The sequence below is a fragment of the Symphodus melops genome (genome assembly GCF_947650265.1).
Source record: "Symphodus melops genome assembly, chromosome: 21".
NCBI lineage: Eukaryota > Metazoa > Chordata > Actinopteri > Labriformes > Labridae > Symphodus > Symphodus melops.
The window spans coordinates 9,701,823-9,729,804 of NC_136711.1; the positions used below are offsets into that span (position 1 = coordinate 9,701,823).

The 27,982-nt window shown below is 40.1% G+C and overlaps 2 protein-coding genes across 4 annotated transcripts; one reads left to right on the forward strand and one right to left on the reverse strand.

The window, feature by feature from the left end:
* Nucleotides 1-230: 230 nt before the first annotated feature.
* Nucleotides 231-10,564, reverse strand: tbc1d24 (TBC1 domain family, member 24). 2 transcript variants are annotated; one of them, XM_079372444.1, is made up of 7 exons: nt 10,462-10,564; nt 6,872-7,975; nt 5,511-5,669; nt 4,856-4,919; nt 3,976-4,071; nt 1,611-1,857; nt 231-1,470 (listed from the first exon to the last, which is right to left on the reverse strand). In XM_079372444.1, exons 2-7 carry the CDS (start codon nt 7,855-7,857, stop codon nt 1,316-1,318), a joined length of 1,707 nt encoding a protein of 568 aa, XP_079228570.1. In that variant the 5' UTR covers nt 7,858-7,975; nt 10,462-10,564; the 3' UTR covers nt 231-1,315. The 2 variants fall into 2 exon arrangements, with proteins under 2 accessions (XP_079228570.1, XP_079228571.1); XM_079372445.1 differs by having other exon boundaries at nt 10,432-10,464.
* Nucleotides 10,539-27,982, forward strand: LOC306842281 (alpha-1,6-mannosylglycoprotein 6-beta-N-acetylglucosaminyltransferase B-like). Of its 2 annotated transcripts, XM_079372437.1 has the most exons (21): nt 10,539-10,592; nt 11,316-11,430; nt 12,416-12,488; nt 13,847-13,907; nt 14,366-14,421; nt 16,351-16,466; nt 19,307-19,436; nt 19,534-19,685; nt 21,819-21,883; nt 22,371-22,544; nt 22,664-22,831; nt 23,232-23,401; nt 23,525-23,656; nt 24,077-24,210; nt 25,799-25,941; nt 26,097-26,252; nt 26,363-26,509; nt 26,606-26,722; nt 26,810-26,884; nt 27,140-27,300; nt 27,436-27,982. In XM_079372437.1, the coding sequence occupies exons 5-21, from the start codon at nt 14,396-14,398 to the stop codon at nt 27,632-27,634; spliced, it is 2,265 nt and encodes a 754-aa protein (XP_079228563.1). In that variant the 5' UTR covers nt 10,539-10,592; nt 11,316-11,430; nt 12,416-12,488; nt 13,847-13,907; nt 14,366-14,395; the 3' UTR covers nt 27,635-27,982. The 2 variants fall into 2 exon arrangements, with proteins under 2 accessions (XP_079228563.1, XP_079228564.1); XM_079372438.1 differs by lacking the exon at nt 12,416-12,488.

Genomic DNA, 27,982 nt, shown 5'->3' on the forward strand with positions numbered 1-27,982 from the left:
GATGTAAAGAAAACACTTTCTGGGACAAGCAAGCTAGCTGTAACTACTATGAGTGAAGACTTAACCACAACAAGGAGACCAGGATTAGGGGGTCACATGACTGTAAAAAGGCATCTGGCACATTTCTGTGACAGTCTGAAGAAATGTCCTTATCTTGCTGCAGGACAGAGATAGAACCAATTTTAAAGAAGAAAAAACAAAGAATAAGAAAACAATGAAACACACACAGCTGCTGAAAGTAGATTTGTGTATTTTCTCACGTAGAATACATTTGTAGTTTCTTAACTGATATTTCACCAGAGCACTTTTGAACATACAATAACAACCAGGAGGTGAGACTCCAACAACACTTTGCAGTCAGGGCATAATCTTGGACTTTTTGTTGCTATCTTCACACTGCAAAGGACGGAAAATGTTAAGAAGAGGAGAAGGACCTTACTGCATTTATATCTATCATTTGTAGTTTTCTTTTTCTTGAAAAAGTTTGTCCCGTTATTCACATAAATCCATACACCATACACAGGAGAGACACTGGGTCAAATAGAAAGCTTCCATATAAAGTGCTAGAATTGCAACACTCAACTTCACCACTGATATTCACAAATATTTACCATGATTAAATCAGGAGAGATCAAGTCAGGGGAAAAAAAAAAAGAATCAATCATAGCCAGAACAACTTCACCACTTCTTCCTCTTTTCTTACATTTAAAAGCAAATCTCACCAAAATAATCAATGTTGACTTCAGGTTTTTTAACCTTTAACCCCACTTAGTCAACATGGTTAGCTTAGCGACATGTTTCAACAGACTGCAGAGCTACAGCTCATTTGGCAGATAAAGGTTAAACACAGAACACGACTGCACTTACATTCAGACATTTAAACCTGGTTTGTTTTTCAGTCCAGCATGAACATGGAGACATCACAGCTGACTTACAAACTAGTTAAACTGACTTTTTCTTTAGTCCTGAACATATCTTTCATATTACCAGACACTTTCACATAATTAGTACACCATAATAACAAATCTGAAAATACAAAAATAAACAGGAGAAAAAAAAAAAAAAAGAGAGAAAAAAAAAATCACATTTTTATTCACATGTTGAAATTCAATGTTTTAATAAATAAAAGAAAAATATACTTATTTTATTTGTCATTAAGGACGGATGTAGTTTTGTTTGCATATCTCTGCTGGACATTTTATATGATGATCTCTTTTTTTTTCTAATGTACAAGTGTGAACTGTATGCACACACTTTTTCTGCATGGATTTACATGTAAGCAGTGCATATGTTGCGTGTGTTCATGATGACAGCATTATTTGGACATGGTATCCTCAAAGCCCCACGTTTCCAGCAGGGAAACCTGGAAGCTCTCAGCGCACAGTGGCGGGTTGTCGAAGGTGGTGCATCGGCCGGTGCGCCCGTGGTTGAGCTCAGAGTCAATGTAGAGAGCGTTGCCTTCACCACCGCCTGATCACACACAAAAACACACTATTCAAACAGCTCTCTTATCTATTTACTTCTTTTAGACATTCAATACGATCAAAGGTTAATAATCCAACCTTCTAGGCTAAAGTTCAGACCAAACACAACATTAAGAAGCCACTCACCCACTATGATGGAGTCAAAGTTTCCAGCCATGAACATCGATGTATTCTTAGAGTTGAGGTTGAAGTGGCGGGCGGAGAGGAAAGGTGACAGCTCCCCAACAGGTTTCTCTGGCTGCGCTAAGCCGTTGTTGTCTGCGTTTGGGACTTCGGGGCCGGCTCCATCTTCCTGTTCCTGAGTTTTGATGGAGGACGCCAACTCAGGGTGGCGGATCACCACCCACTCGTAGCGCTCCATCTCGGGCTTCAGCTAGAGAGGGGAGCAGGAGGTTACACAGCTGAGTGGCGGAGCACATGAAGTCCCACCCCAGTGTAAGTGACGATAAAAAGTTTTTTTTTTATTTTTTTTTTTTTAGGCCCTACCACAAAATGACTTCTTCTCTGTCATTTAAATTCAAGGTGATAAAAAGTAGAAATATATTTTAACTTTAGCTGTAACATATATAACTTACCTGGGAATGACTTGTTCTGTACTTCATGGGCTCGTTAAAAAAAAGAACTCTCAACATGCTTTACTTTATGAGTCCGACTCTTGGACACTGGACTACTTCATTTAACACTGTGCAGTCTGCCTATAAACCGGTCACACACCTTTTGTTCATAATCAACCCTATAAATTCAATGTGCAATATCCACATTGATAACCATTGTATATAGTAGTAACTGTAAACATTCCATCTTTGAGTCATGTGCGCTTGTATATAACTTATTATTCCAGTCTTACCTGGTATTTTTTTTTTTAATTCAGAATCTGTATTCTATTTTTTTTTTTACAGTCTAAATTATTTCTATACTGCTGAAATGTGTTTTAGAGTAACCATAACTACCGAATTTCCCCATGGGATGAAGAAAGTGTATCTGATTCTGATACTGAGTACAGAGGACCGTCCCAAACTAAAGTTCATCAATCATTACAACATCTGCGGTCCCATGTTAACCTGCCTAAAGCCTTCAATTCACAGGGACATCACTGCACAGGGTACGACTACGTTCATGTCATAATTTTGAGGTCCGCATTGCAAAAATGTCTAAAATTGTCTAAAAAACTTTCTTCATGTGATGCAAAAAGCGTCATATTGCATCCCGTGAAGAAAACTTCAAGGCAAAGAAAAACACATTTTTCTCGTCTCAGGGCAAAATGAGGGCTGGACTCACGACCATTCAACACCACTACCATGTTTCTAATGATACAAAGCTTCATGTAAATGGGTGAAGTATCCCTTTAACTCTGCACACATGTCCCACCCTCTGATGATAAAGCCTCTTGAAATGATCATCTGACAAAGTTAACTATTTGATTGGTTTCAAATGATTCAATACCTTCAGTTATTCTGTTCAACTGTTAAGCTGAAACCGTCATTAATGGTGAAGTGAGACAAGGTCAACAGGACGGCATGAATCACCACTGATCTGACTGAAGTATTTAGCGCTGTACCTATTAAACAGTTGATATTTTACTGTCATTTCCCAGAGAGTCTTGAGACACTGAAAGCCTAACAGCTCTGCGTCTATTCATCTCCCCTCGGTTTTTTCCCTCTTTTCTACTGTTATTTTTTTGTTAAAGTGTTCAGGGGCTCATTGACATTTTTCAAGGACGCATTGACCTGATTTGCGATCAGGTTTAATAGAGTATTAAACAAAGCCTTGTAACAAATTCTGAATGAACATTCTGTGAGTCTGTATACAAAATGTTTTTCACCTGAAAAAGGGACAATGATCGATATCAGAGCCAGGTTGACATGAAGGGTTAAATAAGATAAATCATACAACTTTAAAACCATCAGCTCGACATCATCCTTGTTGACTGTCTCAGTTTCCTGCTGGTGTCAGGTGAGGGCTGGGTCAGATACTACTGGATCGGGTTACAGGAGTTTCCGATCTGTGTGTGTTTAAGTATTAAGTGTGTGAGATGACGCTGTTTTGTGGTTTGCTGGCTCAGACAGCCTGCAGCTGTGCATCAACGCAGGAGCCAGGTGAATAATTCATACACCAGGCAGCTCTGCTATTTCTAGCCCAGGTGTTGTTATGACTTGATGCAGCACTATCGCAAGCGGAGAAGATGGGGGGGGTTTTTGGATTGTTTTAGTTTCGTGCTGAAGAGGACGGGACAGTGTCATATTATGAACTCTGAACTACAAAGCCAGCGTTTCAAACGAGGACCTGACCTGCTGATTCTGACGAGCAGAACCGTGTCAAACAAAAAGCAAATATCAACCTCTGGTGGCAAACGTGTGGTACTGCAACTGTGATATTCACATTTCACTAAACATGAGTCCTGCTTTAAAAACCCCATAGACACACAAAAAGAGGGAATAATGATTGAGGTAAGAACTAAGCGAGCAGGTCAGACGATGGAAGTTAACTTTACCCTGAAGACAAAGCACTCCCCAGTCCCAAAGAAGCTCAATTTGTTGCCTCCTCTCTTTCGCTCCTCCCAGTCTGTGGACAGGAAGGCTCCGCACACCTGAAGCAAGAAGAGACAAAGAATTTCTGCACCAGCTTCGTTCTCTGCAACACAACTACAGTCACACTTAAGGACAATTACGATGTGGAAGATGACTGTCTGTAGCCGGTCAGTGTTTGTGATGCGATCCTTTTATAGCATCATAATCCAAGTGTGTGAATTCATGACCTCTGAGACTAACGTTCAGTCCTGGAGGACAAGAATACGAGTGCGGAGGTCTGATGATCAGACTGAATGACGACGTTCAAACGCTCATGTAGCGAAACATTAAAAAGGAGATGTAACATTAGTTGAAGTTATCAGGTCTGAGCCCGTGTGTACAGTTAACTTTGAAAACAACGGGCTGCTGTAAGAACACGCCGGCTCGGTCATCTCTATATACTCATTTACAGAACTACTCAGGGAATCATTCCCAACCACGTTTCCTCTCTTTTCATTCTGAAGGACGGATCCATAACCTTCGTTGGTTGGACTTTGTGTAATGTGACGTTCTCAAAGTTAGAAGAGACTTTGAGAAGAAGGTGTCTAGTGTTTTCACCGCTTTCCTAAGTGAAGAGTCTTGAGCCTTCTGTTAGCAACTGTTTGAACTGATTCTTATCATGAAATGTAAACTGTTGAGCGTTTATGTTGCTGCTATTATTGGCCAAATCTCCTTCTAAAAAACATCCGTCTCAAGTGGACTGAACTTTTTTATTGTAGATCCCTGACATTAGAAATGACTCATACATGAAATAAGCTTGTAAGTGTGTGTGTGTGTGTGTGTGTGAGTGTGTGTGTTGCTTACATCTCCGTCTGTGGTCCGGATGAGGAGCAGCGTGGGCTCGTAGCCTTCACAGTGCGAGTAGAATCTGGAGGAAAACGTGAACGTTTAATTCTTTACAATCTACTTTTGTACAGTTAAGTTAATAAAAGGACTGAAGACCTTTTACTTCTGCTTCACATGAGAGCTAGAACCAACCCAGAGGAGGGTGAGAGATGTGTTTTATATCATTCATAACAATAAAGGCAGGTCTGATGGTTTGTGCAGACTGAATTTGGACAAATGTTGAGAAAAAGTCAGAACATGTACAGAAATAAAGACATAAAAGAAGGAAATTAAATTCTTTAATCTTGAGTATGACAATGCACAGGTCAAAAATAAACAGCCAAGGCAAAATGTAAGCTTGCTTTCCAATATGCTAAATTACTTTCTTCCTGTTTAAAAAAAAAAAACAAAGACAGAAGGACAACTGACTTACAAACATTTTTTTTTTTATTACAAATTAAAAATGTGTGCATTTCTTAAAATAAACTTATTTTTTGAATTACATCTGTATTTCTATTTCAGCCTTTTAGCCATAAATCTAATTCAAATTCTAGAAGTTAAACAGGTGCTACCTGTCGATCGTTAGCAGCCTGACGCTGGATTAGAGCATTAAGGGCCGTGTTGGATGGTGTACCTGTTCAAGCTGCAGCCATGAGTGGACGTCGTGAAGAGAAGTTGTGGTTGGCACAGGGCGAAGCGCTCAGGGATCCACGACCAGATGTCTCGCATCTCTTTGGCACTGACGATCTCCGAGGAGAAGGTGTCGGGGTTTAGTGCCAGCTGGACGTTCCTCCTGGAGAGGGCCGAGAGGGGTTGGACATTTGTATACACGAGTATTGCACTATTCTATGATAATGTACTTTTTAAAAAGAATTCAAAATGGATCTGAAGAGCAGCAAAGAAGGAGAAAGAACCCACCTAGAGCTGAGAAATAACCAATGAGGTGAAGAGGAGTGGAGTGCAGACAAGACAGAAGATGGTGGGTGGAATAAAAAACGTGGCACAAACCAAACGAGAAGGACACAAACATGAGATGCAAGAGCAACTTAAAGCATTTCCCAAAACATGCCAGCGTATATAGCTGTAAAAAGAAGAAGACAATGAAGCCAGTGCCTCTTTTAGCGTCAACATTCGGTGGCCTTTGTGTGAAATGAAAGTCTGCATCGACTTTCGTGTAACTACAGCTCGACCAACGCAACGTTTTTGGGCCTATACTATTATCCATATTCGGGAGGAGAAAAACATCAGCTCAAGATATATCAGCTGAAATCGTTCTTAAATCTCTGTTCAGTCTGTCGAGATAGATACAGATAAAGACGTGTATCCATTGATCACTCATATGCAGATGTACTGAAGACAATACATGCGTGTACATGTACGTACATCACCACTTGACACTTCGGAGAGTGATGTTTGCTGTAATCCACATAGCACACTCTGCTGATAAGACTACTGATAGTGTAATGCAGTGATACGCGATGAAATGCTTTTCGACGGGTGAAGGAATCTAGTAGCATGGGCACGTACCTGCGATAAAATGAGCAGATATCCATCGTCACTGGATTAGCTAATATCGGACGATTAATCTGTCGGGCTCTAATTTTAACGCTACATTTCTCCTTTTCAGTGCATTCCACTACATTTTAAGAGATTTTTTTCCCCATTGGTTAATTTACCAAAACAAAGTAATTTCTTAAACTCGTCTGCCTCACAATGTGGAGGCTGAGAGATGATGTGATTGGCCTTTTTTTATTTTACAGATCAAAAGAAAGGATTTAGATAATGTGATTATAATATTATATAATAATATGAGCAAAATGTCCGTGTGATATATTCTGACGTGATGTTTTTATTAACATCTTTCATGTTTTTAGAGACACTTTTGCTCCATTAATGGAAAAAAAAACAACACCCAAACCCATGTGGTTTCTAAAGCAAAGGCAAGAAAAAAAATGCTCATAATTCAACACAAACAAATCCTATTATAGATCATACCGCTTCTGTTTGACTGTGATTCCTTTCTGCTGCAGGGACTTTTCATTTGTGAGCTGCAGCAGCGTGATCTCCTTACGACTGAACAGGCGGATGGAGAAGGCTTTCTCCAGCAGCTTTTCAGGAGTGACGGTGGAGCCGATGCCCTTGATGAAAGCCTGAATATCCGCCCTCACTTTGCCTGAATCCTGCTGCTGGTTGCCCTGACCCCCCTGTGCTCCTGCTTTATGCTTGCGGTAGTATTTAAGCAGGGCAATTGCCACGCGGAAGAGAATCTTGTAGCCCTCCACGAGGTAGACATCAAGGATCCGGACCATGTGGCTGAAGGGCAGGTCGCCGAGCACCCAGCGCTGCCAGTCTGAGTAGACCTCCAGCACATCCTGGGCGGTTGCAATGATGAGTTTGTGTGCGGGTGCGCAGTACTTGTTCGCAAGATCCCCAAAAGTCATGCAGCTCGACTCATACGCCAGGAAAGTCTGGTCCAGTAGGCGTTTGCCCGGCTCGTTGCAAGCCAGCATGCGGCTGACGTGCTCGAAACACTGCGCCTCGTCGACGCTGAAGTGCAGGAGTAACGATGTAACAGCAGGCAGTGCTGGACAGTGGGAGATATCTGGAAACTGTCCAGCCACGCAGTTTATGATCTGATGCGCTGAGGCTACCGCCTCGGCCTTCAGACAGTACCGCGGCACCTGATTATCGTCCACGAAATCTGGAAGCGGGATGTGGGAGGAGGGCTTCTTAGTGGCTGCATTTCCCATAATGTCACGGTACACTTCCGCATCTGGAGTGACTGTACGGCAGGGAATGGCTTTGATCAGCTGCTGGTAGACCTGTGCCCTCAGTTTGTGGTTTTTGGCCCAGTAACCCTGCCGAGCCATCTGTTTGAACTCTTTCAGGTCTTTACAGTCGACTTTGGTGGGCCCGCTGCTCTTGGCCAGATCCCCCATCTGGTTCCAGTCCACAAAGCTGCCATAGTCTTCCTCAGCCATGATGCTGGAAACTTACTGAACCTGAGCGGGAAGAGAGGCGGGTCTCTCGGCAGGGTATTACTAACCTTTTGTCCTACACGGTAACTAGCCTATCTTTATTAGCTGCCCATGGTCGTCACTGGAAGACACAAAAACAAAAACGATTATGATGAGAGATAAATAAAGAACTGAGTTACAGCACAATCACAACTCAAAACCTCCTGAAGCTAAATACTACTCCTTATGAATAGTTTGGTTATCCTCAGGCTGTGGTGTCAAACAGTTGTGGATTAACTTCAGATAGTTACACAAGTTTATTGTTAGTTTCACTAAGAGAGTCAATAAGTTAAAAGACAACAGGAAATCTGTACAGTAGCCATAATAAAGCAGTGTTCTGTGATTTTGAGAGGTATTTTCTGCTAAACATTATCAGATGATTTAAAGGCACTTATTGCTCTGTGAGAAAAAAAAAGTCTAGTGAACTCAAAGTCTGAATGGAATGCAGCTCAAAGCTTTCTTAGTGATGCATAAACCAGCTCATAAACAGCTTCGAATGACATGTGATGCACAGTTATACATATAAGATTTCATTGGTATAGGCACAGTTAGATTATAAAGCAATGAAACAGGGACCTCCAGTGCTGAGGGGAAGTAGTGATGTGCAACTGAAACACTTCCTGGCAATGCAACTCTGCAGAAACACAACCAAGGATCTGTTGCAATATGCTGAAAACGGTGTTCAAGCTGTTTTTTTTTTTTTTTTAACAAGTCACATGGATCTGCACGTCCAAAGATCACTTGCAATGAATTTAAAATGACTGTCACAAAATCATCAGAGCGTGTCACACTGCCTCTAAAGAAGTCACATGGGGTCGCATACCGACACATTACTGTATGTAAACTGGAAGCATTTAGAGGTTAGAGCGATTTGGCGTCTGAGATGGCGGTCAATATGTTTAAAACTGCTACAGATTGTTGTTGGGTTTTTTTGTTCAAACGTTTAATCTCGTCTTATCTAGTCCAATCCAAAGAAATGGAATTGAACCAAAGGCTTCGCTGATATCTTATAGTTAATTAAATAAGTTCTTAAATTCACGCAAATGAAGCTGTCTGCACATCATTGAATCAGAGAACACGGAGCTGGATAAACAGATCTACAAACAAGATTGACTCAAACAAGGTTACACAAGTTGCTGTCGATGGTTCTGGTTATTGAACTGGAGAAACTTTACATATAACTTACATTATGTCAAATCAAGTTCAAACTGGACATGAAGGCTTGTTAGGGCGTTAGAGGGCTGCAGAGTCCAGTCGAGTCCTGTTTAAAACATTTCATGTTTTAAAAACCCTTACAGTCAATACATTTCCTGGTTTATATCTTTATATGTAAAAAAACAAACACACTTCAGCCTACTGAACTTATGTTTGTGACATGTTATCTATCCATCTGTATACTACTTTCCACTGTCAGTTGATTTAAAGCCAAAAAGTCGTGCATGTTATGTCAGAGTCAGATCGCACATCAAGTTTGATAACAACATCATGTGTTAGACGTTACTGGTAATTAGACTTGATAATATTCCCAGTTCAAAATGATGATCCAATTCTTTTGACTGTTGACTTTAAGGGTCAGTTTCCAGGCTAAAGATTAAGCTCCATCCCAGAATAAGAGGTTTCAATGGATGGATTTACTGAAGCCACCTTAGCCTTAAAGGTTTAGTGGGTTTTCAAATGAAAATGACATTATAACATTTAGCCAGAAAATGTCAACGACTTACAGTTATGTACTGAATTGAAAGCTAACATCCTCTGTGTTCTTACTGCATTTTGTTGAGTTCACTTGGCTTTCAGCAAGATCAGAAACGACATTCAGCTCTTTCAGAGGTTGCAGACTATCTGACAGTTTCACTGAAGCTCCTTTTAATTCTACCTCTGCAAAACTGTAGGATAAAGCAGGCTACGTATTTGTTTCCATTTAGCACAATAGATACAAAAGCACAAGCATTTTATCGGACCGAAACTGCCCTGATGTCTCCCACTGTGTGCTGTATACAGGACTGCAGGTACACTAGTGTGTAAATACAAACTGGACTGACAGCTGCACAAAAACAGGCAAAGCTGCAGAAATATTTGTCCAGTCAAATAACCCATCGATGTAAGATAACCGGCTCAGGACGATTTTTATTTCACATGTCTGTTGAAGCAGGTGAAAACGGGCACCAGGTATTTAACATAAATCTGATTCACCCTTTTTCCATTTACACTTGCCAAGTTAGCATTGCTAGCTAGCCGCAAGCAGTGTCTGACAACAATGAACGAAAAAGCAATTGGACCTACAAAACTGCCAAAAAAGACATAATGTGCAAGACAGATACTTAGCAGTGAACACGTTTACAGACGACACAGTATTCACATGTTTGCTAACGTTGCTGCCCCCGCTAGCATGAATGATTTGATTTGGTGCCTCACAGAGAGTTGATTTTAGCTTCAGTTTGTGGAAAAAGCAAGCATTTGAATGTGATACCAGACGAACATGGGTTACAGTCATCTGTTTTTTTACATATACCGAAGACTGGTAAGCAAATATTGACTTACTAAAAGCAAGAAAAAGGAGGTTATCCTTACCTGGGTGGGAGATGTCTTGAGACGTGAAGCAGCGTTCATATTAAGTTGCCTCGAGCATGCGCAGTAGCTACAACCCGGTCACTGTCCGCGTGCGAGTGAGCTGCTGCTGCAGGAGCTGCAGAGGGGCTCAGGTGGGTATAAAACCAATTATCTCATTAATGCACACGATTGTTAAGATTTATACCCTGTGTAGGAACAAAACCAAACATGTTATTGGCTTTAACGCCTCCTGCTATGTGTGCCGCTTATATCATGTGAAAATAGGCCTATTTACACAAGTGTAATATACAGACATAAAGGGGTATCATAGATGCACCAAATGATAGGCTATTCCTTACTCTAACATCCCAACAAATGTATTAGGTTGTTCATGTAATCGCTTAGCTAGTTCTTGAAGACATCTTTATACTGCTGTGAGCATGCAGAGGTTGCATGACAGATCTTGAGACAGGACAGGAAGTACCCTGGCAAAGCCAACAAGCCATGTCTTTGTCCTGCACCCAAAGCAACCGGCCAACACATGACAGTTATTACTGATAATTCAATTATGGAGCCATCTCTGCCTTACAGGACGACTCCATCTAAAATGTTGTTCAGCTTGTTCTATCCAATTCAAACACAGCTGATGTTTTTCATGTCCTCATTTTTGAATGACCTTTTGTACTTAAGCAACCAGTAAGCTTAAAAGAAGGGTTGGTTATGTCGATGTGTAATACAGGGAGTATTCTAGATCATCTTTCTAATAGCATTTGTTTTCCACCAAAACGATCCACATCAGCACACACTGCATTGATCATAATAGGTGTTTTTCATTATATTGACAGTGTTTTTGGTTTCTCTTTTAAATCCAAAAGCATATGCTACTTCATGACTAGAGCTGCATCCATATCCTCTGACGTGTACACACACTTGTTGATCTTTTTGGTTTTGAGCTGCCTGGAAGAAAGAACCGCAGCCATGTCACATGAGGTAAGACGAGCATGTCATGATAATGATTTCATGTTTAATTTGCACGCACAGGATCAAAGTGAGACTAGTTCTTCCCAGACTGTGTGTGCGTGTTAGCTGTTTTTCCGGATGTGTGTATGCAAGTGTGGTACAACTTAAACTGATTAAAAACTGATTAAAACAAAAAATTGAAAATATTTCAAAGGACTGTCAGGGTTTGTGTATGTGTGAGAGAGAGAGAGGGAGAGGGAGAGAGAGAGAGAGACAGATGGGTGTAAAGCCAGTAATCCTTTAGGTCCAAGCTTATGGAGGTTTATGCTCATCAGATCCTTCCGCTCCGACACGCTGCGTGACATCACTCCATGAACCAGTCCCACCTATCCTCCTATCACACATTCATACAAACATACATGTACACACAGATAATTAATAAATACATGTACTGTATATTACATAGAACTGCAGAGCCGGAGCTGAAACACTTTCAAATCAAACGTTGTGACCAATACATTCTGTTTGATTTTTAAATTCACTTTGGGCAAATCCGTTACACCTGCGGCCTTCTGTAGAAATGTTGAAGAACAGAGTTTGACTTTAATTAACACAGTTTGATAGATTCAAGATTTGCACTTGATTATGGGTATAGGAGAATGAATGTGCAGCTGTGTTATCAATCAGCAATTGTCCTTCAACCAGGAATTAGATCACAAACTGTTCCAGATGTATACGTTGCTGCAAAAAATTGGTTAAATGTTTAAACACAAAAACTCAGTGGAGGCAGCTAAATTTGTTAACCTGTAAGTCATTAAGGGTCATCAAAGGATTTGAGTCCTGTTCTTTTTTTAATTTATTTTTTATTCTGTCCAATAAATGAGAACAACATTACACGTAAACACATTTGGATGATGCCTGTTTGATCAATTTGGAAGTTTCAGAAAAAAATAAAAAATTCTACTCATGTTTGCTTGTCGCTCTCTCGTCATATGTCCCTCTCCATAAACCACAGATAACCTGGAGTCAGACAGTGACTGACTTTTTGAAGCATTTAAATGAGGTTTGGAAACAACTGCCTCTCACAGGTATAGTGATTGTAGTAAATAACATTTTGGATGCATATATGCTTCTGGTTTTCATAGTTGACAGCTGGTCTTCATGACTTTGACAAAAAAAAGAAAATCCAATCCTTTATTTTGTCAGTGCCCCTGTATTTCAGCTGCTTTATTTGCCATGAACATGGGCTCCATCTTTTTTAATATCTAATTGATAATTGGTGTGTTAAACTTTTTTTTTGTGGTGTGTCATTACTGCTGTTTATTCTCATGATCTGATCATTCAGATACACAACCGTAATCATATCTTTTTCTTTCAAGATGTTTTAGTTTGCAAATTTCACCTGCATCTGCAGAAATTGCAAAAAGCATCTATCTCTCAAAGGCAGTCTGGACGGGTATTAATTCCTGTGGCTTTTCCTCTTGATGCTATTCCTTTATTTGAGTGAAGTTTTCTAATAGTTTATGATTAATGGTGTATAGTTCCTAAAGTAATGGTTACATTCTTACACACATGTTTTTATGTGGCCTGTCCAGCAGAGTATAATAGGCCTCTGTTATTAACAGTGATATGCAAGACTCTCGCATATTTAGTAGAATAGGGAGTGTCATCCCTTCACCGCTCAAGGAAAAAAAACTGCATCATGCTACGGAATATTGTCCATCAATCAATGTTGTGAATCAGAGAATTATATATATATATATATATATATATAATATATAGGGCATGTATATATACACTGCACTGTTCATGATATAATCAAGTATTTTGACTACAAATAAATTGTTTTAGCACAACAACATACCCTTAGTTTGATAAGAAACCCATGCATTTGCATTCTAGCTCTAACCACAAGAAAAGCCCAAGTAAATATACAACTTAATTCTTAGACTTTTATTTAACAATGAGACAGAATTACAGCTAACTGAATAACTTTTAATTGTATTATTTAAGTTTCTACTGGGTATTTTATGGGGTCTTTTATAAAGCCCACTGTTGCTACTGGCATTAAGTTAGTACTGTCTTTTGTGTGTATTGAGCCATTCTGTGCCGACGGTTTGAACCATTTAAGTTTTTTAAATGAGCTCTCTGCTTGAGTATCACTTCACATCTATGGCTTAAGTCTAGCCAGTGAGGCTGAAAGAAACTGTGTCACCCAATAGCGTGGGCTCCATTGTATGTGTGAAAGGCCTAAGTAGCACTCTGGGTATTGTTTTCTTTAAAGGGAGTCAGGTTACCTTGGCAACGGCAGGATGCCTACCCATAGGCCTTTAGACAGAGAAAAGACCCGGCCAGAGAGGGAGGGAAAGAAAGCGTAAGAGACAAAAAAAAGAGGCAAGATTCATTCCAAACCAACTTTATTCCTTTTTTTCCTTTTTTTTCCAAGTTTGTGTATTTTGGAAACAGGCCTGATGGTTACCAGTGAACTGAAACAGAGACCCGCAGAGGTGAGGATGTGTGTCTGTGTGAAGTTGTGTGCAAGTGTGTGTGGTTGTGCATTAGTTACCTCATTTATAACCACACACTGCTGACATCTCTGTATGTGTCCTACACTGACACCCGCAACACAAGCACAGTTTGGCTGCAGCAGCTTTGTTTGATTAGTTCAAGTTTTGTTTTATCTTTAATGAATGTGTTAACCATGCTAGCTAGAGACCCTTCATGGCCATACAGGCTGCCAATAACATTACTTTAAAATCTATTCTGGCCTTCTTACTGAACCGCAGCAGTGGAAGTATGACCTTAGTTGCATCAAAAGGGTTCAAACCTAAAGAAGGGAGTGTCAAATGTAAATATATACAAAATACTGCAAATACATTTTTCCCCATCCAAGTTTATTATTATAACTATTTATTTATATGTTTGAATTATTCACTTGTGTCTAAAATGTCTTTGTTTTCAACAGTGATATCCGACATCCTTTAACCAGAAGGCCATGCATGTTGTACTGAGGCCACGCAGGTACAGTAAAGTGATGCACCTCATCCATGTCCATGCTACATCATGGTTCTAATTTGGCTGAATTAAAGCAGATAAGTTTCCTTGGTCTGTCTTTTTGTGACAGCAGATTGGTTTGAGTGGCATCTCTAAATGACTGTTAGGCTTGTAGACGTGGAGCTGGACCTCCCCGATGTAACGTCAACCTAAGCTTATATTATGCCAACTATAAGAGAGCACTGTTTTTCTTATGCATCTTTAAAGCTGTGCTACCTCAGCCTGAGGATTGTAATGTTTTGATGAGTGCTCTGACAACTTTGATGAAACACAGATTGATAGACTGACGTTGAAATTTGCCTGAATCAGATGTTTTAGCTTTATGGGAACGAAGAGACTACAAACTATTGGTGCATGTACTTGAGGTTAACCGTCACACTATGCTTCTTTGGATAAGGGATTGGTGGGTTTATTGGACTGAGAGTGAAGAGATGGCTCTCTACCCCAGTTGAACTGAGACTTTGAGTTCATGTGAGCAGTAAGCAGACACATGATTTAATTGTACAACACTTTGTTTTCGCCCACCAAAGTCCTAACTTGAAGTCATGGAACAAATTATCTTTCCACATTTTTAGTGTGCTTGATGAAAGGCGAAGTCAGGATGTCCAGCTCTTTTGGCATCAAATCTGCTTTTAGAATTAATGCTAAAAGAGTTCAAAGGAAACGTAACTCTTTTATTGTGACATAAATAATCAACATAAAAGTGACCTTTTATATTATGTCCCACATAAAACCAATCAAAATACTATTAGAAATAAAAAAGTATAACATTTACCATTTTCAGAATAAGTTGCTTCGGTGTATAAAGTCTATAGATTTCAACATACAGTGCACAGCTTAATTTCAAACTGTATATGTTTAAAATATTCCCACATACTGAGTCACCATCAATTCCTGAAAATTAGATTGTTTTAGTCATACAAACAAGCAATTTGGAAGAAAACGACAGATAAATTCAAGGTAATTATTTCATACAATGTGTACAACTCTGCTATAAGGGAAAAGTAAACGGTTGAATTAATGTTAAAATATGATGTCATGCATTAGGGGTTGAGAAAGAAATCTGAGAAAAGCTAGCGAGGAAAACATAGCTCATTGTAAATTCTTTGCTAAAATCATGAGTAGGCATTAATGCTAAAAAGTACATGCCAACAGAATTGGAAATGAACAAAAAGAATGCTTAAAATAATAAGCTAAAGTCAATAGACTATTAGGTATCTAACAAAAAGTAATTGTTTAATGCAAGGAAAGGGCTTGTTTGAATGGTCAACCATTGCTTAAGTTAATTATAGTCTAAGATATTTGCTTAAAGATAAATGCTTAGATTGTGTGTGTGTGTGTGTGTGTGTGTGTGTGTGTGTGTGTGTGTGTGTGTGTGGGGTGGTGTTTGCTAAAAGTATGTTCAAATGCTAAAAATGGTACGCTAAAATGGATGAATAAATGATTTAACTTTTAAGCTAAAAGTAATAATCTTAAATTCTTTCCGCAAAATATTCAGTGTAGAAACACTGGAACGGTAAGCATAAAGTATTAAATAAGACTCACAAATTGTCATCTGAGTAATGGTTACTATTTTACACATTAAGGAGGCTATTGTACAAATGCTTGATAACTGATAGCTAAAAGATGGCTTAAATGATGACTAATTTAGCTGAAGGAAATGCATACAATATTTTTTCAATATTTTCTTATCAAATGACCAACTGAATATGAACCCTGATGGTTTAATCTGACAAAATGAAATTATAAATGGAATTAAAAACACTTTGTCATCATGTGTCACAGTCGTGTCATTGGGGACTCAAATTTTTCTGATAAAATGGGTGGAGAACCACTGATGTGCTGTATATTATGTTGTAGTCTTAAAGAGGTTTCTCTGTGAATTGTGCCCTCTAGTGGTTGCCTGGTGCTCTGTCTGTGCCTGTCTGTGTTGACTCTGCTGCTGCAGAGCCTCTGGGTGCCAACTGAGATGACGAGTTATGAACCTGCTGGGAGGTCACCTGAGGAACAAGGTAACTTATACACACATGGTTGAGTTAAGATATTTGAAAGAAACAGTTCCCTTAAGAATGTAAACACCTTTCATAATGTGACATTTGAGCACCACTAACTATGACTAAAATAAATAAAATATATTCAAAACAAATACAGTTTAGGGCCACATGAACCTTAGTTAAATGTGATTTCCTAACTCTAGGAATTCATTTGGGACATGCAGCAGAAGGGTTGTGTATTTCTCAGAAATGTCCCGTCTTCTAGTGTTAGGTGAAGCTTTGTACACAGTGCGCGGTGGGTCTGACAGTTGCGGTTTGAGGCCAAGGTACCTTGTCCAATTCAATTGTCTGGCTAAACTGTTTCTCTAAAGGAGGGTTTTAAAGAAGGAAGTAGACAAGGTTGTTTGGGCAAATGCTTTTCTCTGGTTTACATAGAAAGAAACAAATGTTGTCAACAGTCTCCTCCGGAGAGTATGTTTTTCCTTTCAAATCATGCAGCAGATGACTACATTAACATATTTTGGCACCACATGTCTCCTTCTTCTTGACCTTTGAGTCACTCTTTCACATCTCACTCAGTCAGCTTTACTTTATGCTTTATGAAGCTGGGTTAGGATATCTGTAATTAATGTTCAGTGGCCGTTAAAAGAAATCCACATTTTGTCTTAAATGTTATTTAACAGCTTAATTTATTGGCATCATTTGGATACCTTTTACTACCCTGGATTTAAAAATGATTATCTGACATAGATGATGATTCAAACCAACATGTAAAACCTTAATATCCTCAGCCATTTAAACTAGCCATCTTGTGAGGGTGAATAATCAAACAGAACTAACTTTTCATGTGAGACTCGGAAAACATGGCTACTGATGAATCGGTTTTCAAACATAATCACAGACATTTACTTTTTATCCAAACATCCCAAACCATTTTTGCCTCAGATTGTTGGAAAATTGTTTTAGCCAGACAATGAAACCCACGGGTGCATCTCAGCCACAGAGCCACAATTGCTGTGTACTCAGATGGACCAACCACGGGCTGTGTACAGAGAGAAGTGGTTGTGTTGGAAAATATGCCACATGGGGGAAGCGGTTGGTCAGCAGTTAATCCAGTTCCAATTTATCAACAAATAATCTGTTTTCAACCAGTCTCTGTAAAAATCCACTGTAGAGTCTACTTTGTCGTTTCTTTTGTGAAAAATCTAATTGCACCTTGGTTTTGTTTTAAAAGGATATATAAAGATATTAAAAGATGAAATTAAATTGTGTCCTTTATTGGCAGAAATATTTTCCCTCTGATACTCAGGAAATGGATATCAGTAGACTGTTATTATTTCATTTAACACATAATTTGATTATAGAAACACATGATAAGAAACTTTGTACAGCATATTTTCTGTCGCCCTGTTGTCTGACAGTGTGCACCAACAATTCATCATATATTTCTACTGTGTGATATGCAGCTATACATACGTATCCACAAAAGCATGCATGTAGTTATCGTACACAGCTTTCTGTATCGCCACCCCTTCTCTCCCGTTCATCTCTCATTACATCTATGCCCAAAAGGCCCCAGTGAATGTAAGTAGTGATACGCTGACAGTCAGCTGTACAAACAGAGATGAAGTGACATCATCCGTCGGTGAGATTTTACTGTGTAACACAGTTTATAGCTTCATCCCAAAGGAGATCCTTGCTCTGACTTGAAATCAACCCGAACTCCAACAGCATACCTGAACTTCACAAAATAAAAGAGTAAATAGTCTTTCCCAACGACTGTGTCCATCACCCCTGAACTCAGCAATACAGTAACCCCTAATACTGCACGGCTTATTCAAGGACAATACTTGAAATGTTGCAATGAAGTCATCTTTGATCTGTTGTCTAAAACCCTCAAACATCAACACACACTGGTTTTTTTTGGGTTTTTTTCAATTCTGCTTGACCACTACTGGAGAATGTGTGGTCACTTGGAAGGTGGCTAACAGAATCGTTCCAATCTAAAACTTTAAAATGATTAACAGCGAATATATAAGGGCCCTGAAGTGAAATGGGCTTTCTGAAGTGAGTCTTGTGAATGTCCAGCGGCTCCTCTCTTCAGAAATCTTATGGTTAGGAAAAACTGCTGTTTGGCTGAGCTGTAGTGCTAAATAACAACATGTTGAGGTCGTGCATTAAGATTAGTCCTTGTGATACTGGTTTGCAAGTTGACATGGAAACGTCTGATGAGCCAACGATTGGATCAGTTGGCTAAATGAATGAACGACTCAAACTGACTACACTTAAGTTAAATGTGCTGTTGTTGTTGTTGTTGTTGTTGTTGTTGTTGTTGTTTTAAAGCTTCACTCATAATATTTGAGTTGTGATAATATTTTAACTTATTTGACAGCTTAAGCATTTTAAGCTGATATCCAACCATGGAGTTAGCTGTTCAAACACATACTCATGTACCGTATATTAACATGCATACAGTACTTGTGAGTGGCTGCTCTTCTTCTGGATCCACAAACTAATGTTTGATGACCATTATTACGACTCATTTACATCCCCATCTGTCATAAATGGAGTTTTAGAAAAACAATCTGCTCTGTATATGATAGGATTACAAGCTATTACTCCCTACAAAGACATCTAAAAGTACATAGAGCTAAAACTGTTGCTACATGTACATCAGATCATGGTTAAAAAAACACACACAACTGTAACTACTGTTTCATGGGAGACAGAGCATGTCTTCTTATTTTAGGATTTGCCCTGACAAATACAAAGTACAACTAGGTAAACATTCTGATAAGGGTCAGCACATGATACTGCACATTCATGACTCATTATGGTGTTTAATTCTAATGTGACAGGTCAGCGTGGCCTCGGCTTTCGCAGGCTGGCTCTTCGTTTGGAGGCTTTGAGTACTCAGGTTCAGAGGCTGAGCAAGGAGAGAGACGTCTCCCAGCTGACCAGAGACGATCTCAGTCTGTTACTACATAGGTAGTGTAAGAACACCATCAACATTTCTGTGTAACCAGCGTCATTGTTGCCTTTGCTCTTATAGTGGTAACCTGTAGGTTTCTGTTTGTTTTTCCAGTTTCAGACAGGACCAGCAGGGAGTAGTCCGCCTGGTAGAGAGGGAGCTGAAGAGAGTGTCGCAGAGGCTCGACCACCTCAGTCCTCACCATTATCACCCTCAGACCAACACACCAACACCACATGAAGGGCTCAGACCACACACAGCTAAAGGCAAGATTTGTTCTTTTTTTTAACTTCTTTTCATTCTGCACACTTTGTGCAAAGAAAACACAAATATAGTTTTTTAATCCTTTTTGGGGGGTTTTGATTGATTTGACCTCTTTATTGTAATTGTAATAAAGAGGTTGTTTTTAACACACTCGTGATTACCAGACTTGATGGTCTATGAAACAAAAGAAACTGAAGAGTAACACAAAAGAGATGGACGTTTTAGGAGACAGTTTTGTGTGTTGCATCCTGTGTTTGGAACTTGTGTCCAATGAGTGGGCAAGATCTGACCCAGAAGATATGAGTAATGTACATGATTTAAATGAACCCTTTCTCTATGTACATATTCTGCATTAATAAAGCAGAAGCTGGAAGTACAAGAAGATATAGGAAGTGTTCTGGTTTTCGTTTTGTAGTACGAGTGGTTCATGGGAAATTGGCGGTGTGCAGGAAGACGTTTTGTGGTGAGCAGAAAAATGGGCGAAACCGACACACTTGAAATGCAATCCTGGAACTCACTGGCAGTCATCAAACGCCAAATTTAGCTGTAGTTGATGTCTTTAAACAGACAACAGCACGCAAGAGTTGCCAACAATTCTCTGTTAGACATCATCATTGGTAAGTCTTCATGCTTACTCCTACAATGACATTACGCAGATAAAAAGACTTGACTGAAAGTCCTTTATCACAAACAGCTGGCTTCTTCGGATGCCCTAAAAAGTTTACCATTGTTTCCAGAAGCATACGTCGTCATCAGAAGATAGTAGATGGGTTCTGAGATTGAAAGTTTGACAGGGGGAGAGATTTAACCAGAAGTGATGAGTATTATCAGGCTCTTATACACAGATCTAATGCAGCTCAGCAGTCATTTTTCTTCTCTAAAACAGTTTATTATACAAGCCTAAGGAGTCATTTTAGGGTTTGTTCCAGTTATAATATACTTTAATGTTCTTGCTACACAGTATAAATACACTCTCCCATTCCTCCCTGTTTCCAGCTACAAGGATCGGCCAATAATTGCGAAGCTGTTTCTGTGGTTTACTGCTGCTGTGCAGTGACAGTCGGAGCCGAATGCACGGTTCAGAGCCTCAAAAGAGGTTAACCACACAGTGAAATTAACAAGCTGTGATAATGGAGGGTGTGAATGGAAGGTTAAAGGGCAGTGTGTGCAGGTGGTTATGGGGGATGGAGTCCTTGAATAGAAGTTTTACAAGTACTTCAGAGCCAGAGCTGATCATGTGGAAGGAAAAAAAAAAAAATCGACGCTACGACCCTCCTGAGAGGTGTCAGGTGAGAGTCGGGTTATGCACCCTAGTTGGCACGTGTATGTGCATTAGTGTTTGTGTGTGTATGTGTGTTGGGGGGTGGGGGGGTTTCTACCTAAAAAAGCCAGGGCCACACAGACGCCATAACATTCATATGTGGACATGCACACACTGATATGTACACACATGCCACACGCATACACACAAACACACTTCCCCGTCAGCAGCCTGTTCAGCCCTTACTCTTGTCCTCTCACATTACCTCACACCTATAAAATACGGCCAAATTACCCACGAGTCCTTTCACCAACTTGTCTGCTCATACTCTTGTTTTTGCAAAGGGAGCACTTTTTTTCCTTCTCTCCTCCTATAGATTACTGCTTATAAGCGTTCACACCTCAGCTATGCTTTCAGGTTTTTCTTATCTTTTTTTCCCCCCCTGTTTTAATAGGTTGTTTTACAAAGTTATGGACTGTGTGTTTTGGCAAAGCCTCACATTGTAAAAATGGTATGTTTGGTAGGAGGCAGGTGGGTCAGGTGTGTGTGAGCGAGCGTGTGTTCATTCCAGTTGATTGACATTGGCTGGAGATGGTGGGGGGGCTTTCGGGAAGGGGGCCTCCTGAGAACACACTACCTCTACTCTCCTGCCTTCTTACACGCACAGCAGCACTATACACAGTGCTGAAGGCTGCTGTTCATTTCAGTCCGAAGGTTGTATATCAAAGTTATTATTATCTTCTGTTCTTCATTACCTGCAGTGAATTCACTCTACAATGTACTTCTGTTCCCATAGGTAGAAGTTGTGGAATAATTATGTGGTTAAAATGGGCAAATAAGAAAAAGTACATGATGGTAAATGTTTGCCCCATAGGGCCGAGTGAGAAATGTGAGGTGCCGGTGGATCCTGCGTATCCGCTGTGTGCAGAGAAAGTGGAGGTAAGAAAGTGTGAATATGGGTGTATTGCTGTGCTGAAGTGCTTTTGTTTAGTTGAAGTTTGTTAGCAGGTTTTAGTTGCATATAAAACTAACATTATCAAAAGATGGGAATTACAGCACAAAGCTGAGCTTTTATTTAACTATTAGTTACTCTTCATCACCAAAAGTATGTTTATTTTTTATCTTAATACATCATTATTCTTTTTGTTATTTATTTTATTTTACAAAAAAAGGCTCCTTTAAATAAAATGCAATATTATTATTATTATTATTAGAAAACCAAAAAAAGCACAGATTTAATCAAAGTAGCATCATCTCTGCAGTTTTATATCATCACAAGTCTAATGTTCAATTAAAAAGTCATCAATCGACCTGTCTAGTAAAAACATGTAAACGTAGAATGAGGGAAGATAATAAGTCAACTCCCCTTTATCAAGAAAAAAAAAAAAATGTAGCATTTGATCTAACCTGTATATCTTCCCTGCAGTTTCTGCGAGCCCGTTGGCAGGCAGATCCCTGTTATGCTTTTTATGGGGTGGATGGTACCATCTGCTCCATATTAGCTTACCTCAGCCAAATAGAAGACTTTTGTCCTCCACGTCATGGAAGAAACAACCCTGCAGTGCCATGGCATCCGAAAAATCCCTCCTACACAGAGAGGGTAAAGCCGCACGTAGCTCGTCTAGAATCACTGCATTTAGAGGCAGAATGATAAAGCTGGTGACGCACTTGACTATCACCCTCTAACCAACATCACTCTTTGCATTATCTCGTGCACAGGCTGAGATACGTACAACTCTGGCTCCTCTGTATGCGGTCCTCAGAAACAGCACTGGTCCTGCCATGAACTTCATCCGGTCCAGAGTGGAGAGGATGTCAGATCGGTGGATAAAGGCCGGTCTGTGGATGAGGCAGGGCCGGAACAAGACAGTCACAAGCCAAATGAGGGTAAACCAAGTGTAATGATGTGTCAGGCTGATCTGATACACATATTTGTGTCGAGAGTACAAATACGGATTTTAAATCCTGTGGGGAAAAAATGTCTTCTGTGTGATTGTGATTTATTTATGTTTTCCCAACTAAATACAATAAAGTTAAATGAAAAAATTGACCAAATTAGAATAGATGTTGAATGTTTAAATGAAAATACACTTATGTATAACCAATGGCAATAAAACTGAAAAGACTTAACTAAGTATTTCATTAAAGGGCTTCCATACTTTTTAGAATCAGGACCCGTTTAGACTAATTAGACCCATCAATAATAAATCTCAGCTTCTCGTAAGTAAAAAACTTTAGATCAATTATGAAATCAAGATGGAATTTGAAACTCTGTAACATCCTCTAGGTGCTGCTGTATCCCGGTGCACTGGCTGGGAGTGTTGGTCAGCATTTTGAAGCCCTGGTGAAAAGAGGGGGTCCTCTCGGAGAGCTGGTCCAGTGGGCCGATCTCAGTGCCTGTCTGACAATCTTAGGACACAACCTCACCTTCAGCACCTCACAGCAACAACTCCACAGGTACATTTTAACAAAGTATTCATTGGTGTCTGGTCTTTGAAATGATGAGGGGAGCAAAATATCTGTCCTGAAGGTTTCCTGAATATGCATTCTGTCATGTATGTATTCTTGGGGTTGGTCCAGTCTGATTGGTGCAGCTCCAGGCCGAGGCGGCTGTCCAATCCAGAGGCCCCTCACCTTTGACCTTATCTACACCGACTACCATGGCCTCTCTCACCTGCAGGGTGCCATGGGGCTGGCTTTCCTGCATTACAAGTATGACCGCCATTATTTATTTTTTTTAAATTCATGATTATATGTCTACCTCATTCTCTAAAAGTATAGTAGTTCTTAACATTTGTACTCCATTTTGAAGACCCTTAATGTTTTGATAAAATGCCATCGTAAAAGCTGATGTCTGCCTGCCTATTCCAGGAGCTTTATTAAAAAGGATTAGAGTATATAGTTACATCATGTTTTTGATTTGCTCATTTAAATATATTATTTAAATGTGTCATACTTTGCAACTTCAACGTACCAAATCAACTTGAAAAGCAATAACTGAAAAGGGTATTTGGCTTTCAAAGGCCTCTTAATTCATCAAATAAAAAATGTCAATCATAAAGTCACATAGGATGCTTCACAATCTGTACATGTGTTGTGTTCATATAACAATAGTTATGTTGTACGCTGCAGATGTCGCTTCAGGATCCTGGACTCTTTTGGCACTGAACCGGCCTTTAACTTGGGGAGCTATGCACGGAACAGAGGATATCAAACAGTGTGGGGCAGCTGGGGTCTGCAGCCTCTGCAGTACATGACCATGTTCCGTGAGTTGTTCCATGTTTGTTTTATTTCATCTCCGTGTCCTCGTATGTAACTGTGCGTTTCAGTTTGTGCGCAAGGCCACGTCTGTGACATTAACTGATACGTACACACATTTTCACCCAGCTATATCTCAATGCTGCAACAGTGATCCTACACACACACACACACACACACACACACACACACACACACACACACACTCAAGCTCGAGTTATATGAAATGGGTGCCCAGACAGAACTTTCATTGCAACACCTCTTCCTGTCATCCTCCCCACCTCGTCGGGGGATAGAGACAAGCTGGACACACTGGGCCCATTGCCACCCTTCATGCCTCGGCCTGGATCGCTGTTTATTTGTCCTGTTGTGCAGCGAGAGAGTGATGGCTGTTAGCTAATGGAGGAGAAAGGGCAGAAAGAAGCTTGAGAAAAGAGAGGGCGGTTTGTTTATGCTTCTGTTTTGAAATGGAGGAGAAGGAGATAGTCGATTAAAGGATAAGCTGCTGGAGCAGAACTGTAAACAAGCAGCAAGAACACTGAAATAACAGAAACTCTATTCCCTAAGTCGTTCCAATCACATCGCCACATGTTGCAAGATCTTGATTATATCAGTTTGACTTTGCTTATCTATGATTCTCACAGATGTTCAGCAGTAAACCAAGACAGGTGGAAGAGACAAGTGATGACAAAATGAGGCTGAAGAGGAGGAGTGAGGAAGAACGTCTTTGCTGCTTTAAGGGGTTACTGAAGTCAGATCTCAGAAACATGGAGACACACACAAATGTTACAGAGAGTCAATTTGCAACACTTGTCCATGCACACACACTTTTGCTGGCACATTCTTTGTAAAGTAAATACTCATCTTTCACACCTACTTTAGTATGTCAGACAGCAGCGGGGTAGCAGCCGTCTATCCAAACAGCCAGACCTTAACCTCTCATATAAAAAGATTTCTCATTTCCTTTTTCTGTTGATTCATACTGCACAGCGTGTTCTTCCTTGCTTCATTTTAAGCTTGCCTTTTTTCGTCACCTGAAAAATGTTTAGCCCTGAAAGTTATCCCCATGCCAAAGTAGTGTTTTTCCACACACCGTGTTTCTCTTTTGAGTCGATTCTGTGAAAAGTGTTCACACGCCAACGTTATTCTGGGAATAACAAATACATTTACGAAATCGACGTTTAGAGTTTAATACTATTCAAGATTCCAAGATTCAAGTCTTCATTGTCATTGTGTACAACAAGAAAACAGCAAAACGAGAAACAGAATAAATTAGACAAAAAACAGAGATAATAATGATGTAGTTATGACAAGGTATGGCAATAGTAAATATTCATCATCTAAACATTTAAGGATGGTGTTTGAAAGATAGGAGAAAAGGCCTGTAAATAAGTGGACCTAGCACACATCCTTGTGGAGCACTGGAGCACAGAGGCTGATATGTGCTTGTCATACTTAACCCTGAATAAAGTTCAAGGCCTAAATTTCACCTATGAGTGTCGGTGTGTGATTAGCCCTGTGTGAAGGCTCAGTAAAAAAAATTAAAAAAAATCAACTTCTTGCAATTTCAACTCCTCTATCTTCTGTCATCTCCAGCTCACACTCCTGACAACTCCTTCCTCGGCTTTGTGAGCGAGGAGCTGGCAAGGGAGGGAGCGAGAGAGGAAGAGCTGGAGCCAGAGAGCTACAGGAAAGATCGAATAGCAGTAGTTTATGGCAAACAGGACTACATGTGGCAGGTATGATGACAAAAAAAATAACTGTATACAAGTTAAAAGTATTTAAGTGAGCTAGACAGCTATCAGGAAGCCAGCCATTGTATGATTTTATGATGACAAGTTTTTATTCCGTAAGCTTAAATGCCCTTTGTCAGGTATGTGAATCTGTATTTTAGGGTAAATCTGAATATGTGGGACTGATCAACGAAAAGCTTGAGACCCATGCCACAGTCTACCAGCCAGCAGGACACACCTCTAATCTGCCCAGCTTCATCAGAAACCATGGCCTGTTGACTCAGGAAGACTTTTTACATCTTCTCCGCAGAGCCAAGGTCAGATAGGATTCTTTTGCATGCATCAGCTCAATCTGTATGCTCTTCTTTGTTCAAGCTTGAAACTGGATCCTTAGTGAGATGCTAAATAAAAAATGTCTTCCTCTCAGGTGTTTGTAGGTCTTGGATTCCCCTATGAGGGTCCAGCTCCCATCGAGGCAATAGCTCTGGGCTGTGTGTTCCTTCAGCCACGGTTTGACCCGCCGCACTCTTCCGACAACAACGACTTCTACAAAGGGAAGCCCACGACAAGACAGGTAAATCACACCTCAGACTGGAGCGAAATAAAGTTTGAATATAAAGAACAACGGAAAACATAAAAACCTAAAGCAGTGAAAACCTTTGCATCACAGATCTCCTCTCAGCACCCGTATGCCGAAAACTTCATTGGCAAACCCCACGTGTGGACTGTAGACATGACCAACAAAACAAATGTACAGGAGGCAGTCGGAGCCATTCTACGCACAGAGGTGGCGCCTACAAAAAAGAGAACTGCTGTCTTTAAATATACTGTATATAAATCTATATAGTATTTAAATATGTGTATGTTCCTGCAGGTGAAGCCCTTCACTCACCAGGAGTTCAAGTGTGCAGGAATGCTGGAGAGGGTTCATAGTTACATTAAACACCAGGTAAGGAGTTGTTGCCATGTTAGGATATTGCAGAATTTTTGTAGTATTTTGTCGAGCTTCCCTACTTAATAAGACCCCTGATGTGTTCTGATTATTTATAGAGTTTTTGTGACATGTGACAAAAGAAACCCTTTCTTTCTTTCTTTCTTTCTTTCTTTCTTTCTTTCTTTCTTTCTTTCTTTCTTTCTTTCTTTCTTTCTTTCTTTCTTTCTTTCTTTCTTTCTTCAAACCTCATTCACTGTCAACTTTCTCCAGAATTTTTGCACCGAGTCTATGCCTACTTGGCCACCAGAAAGTGCTCTCAGGATTCACCTGGGTCCCCTGGGTCAGTCATGTGCAAGTGTGTGCCGGCAGTCCTCCCATGTGTGTGAGCCGGCTTTGTTTCACCACCTGAACACACCTGCAGCATTCACCAGGTGAGAAGTCGGCAGGCACCAAATCGACTGTAGTATCCCTTCAGTTTTTAAACCACAAGAAAAGACCTACAAGAACAATACTCTTAGTTGAGCATTCCACGATTACTATGTGACAGACTTTTCCCTCTTTTTCAGACTTGGAATAAGCTGTGCCAGCACAGGGCAGGAAGCAAACCACCTTTTTCCTTCCTACAACCCTTGGGGGCGACACTGTGGCCTCCAGCAGGAGCCTCTGCTGTTCAGTTGTGCTGGTTCAGACTCCTCTCTTCGCAGATTGTGTCCCTGCAGAGCTCACTTACCTGGACAGGTGGCTCTTTGCCCCGACTGCCTCTAAACAACACTCTGAAAGAAGTCAAGGAATTTATGGATGAGAAAAAGAAAAGGTATTAAGAAGAAGAAAGCACCAAAGAGCCATCTACAATGAACCCTGTATGGGTAAAGCTTTTATAAACAATGGACCAAAAAGAGACAGTTGTTCTACCAATGTTCTTGAAAACCTTTTAATTTAGTTTGGGAACCTTGCACAAATGATTTCTGACAGAGTTAGCAATTCCAAATCCATCGTTTTTGTTTTTTAGTGTGTCATAGTTCTTACACATGGAGGGCACTTATGAGTCAAAATGTGCCAATAGTTCAAGTTGACCTTTATGAAAAGTTGATTATGACAGGATGTGTCCACTTG

What these genes read in the sequence shown, in the direction of transcription:
- tbc1d24 (XM_079372444.1), bottom strand. Translation starts at nt 7,857, where the DNA reads ATGGCTGAGGAAGACTATGGCAGCTTTGTGGACTGGAACCAGATGGGG. An exon ending in ATCACAGTCAAACAGAAGCG is followed by an intron (nt 5,670 to 6,871) that starts GTATGATCTATA and finishes GGCCCTCTCCAG; the next exon opens with GAGGAACGTCCAGCTGGCAC. An exon ending in GGGAGTGCTTTGTCTTCAGG is followed by an intron (nt 1,858 to 3,975) that starts GTAAAGTTAACT and finishes TCCCCTCTCTAG; the next exon opens with CTGAAGCCCGAGATGGAGCG.
- LOC306842281 (XM_079372437.1), top strand. Translation starts at nt 14,396, where the DNA reads ATGCATGTTGTACTGAGGCCACGCAG. An exon ending in TGTGTGCAGAGAAAGTGGAG is followed by an intron (nt 21,884 to 22,370) that starts GTAAGAAAGTGT and finishes TCTTCCCTGCAG; the next exon opens with TTTCTGCGAGCCCGTTGGCA. An exon ending in CAGTCACAAGCCAAATGAGG is followed by an intron (nt 22,832 to 23,231) that starts GTAAACCAAGTG and finishes AACATCCTCTAG; the next exon opens with GTGCTGCTGTATCCCGGTGC.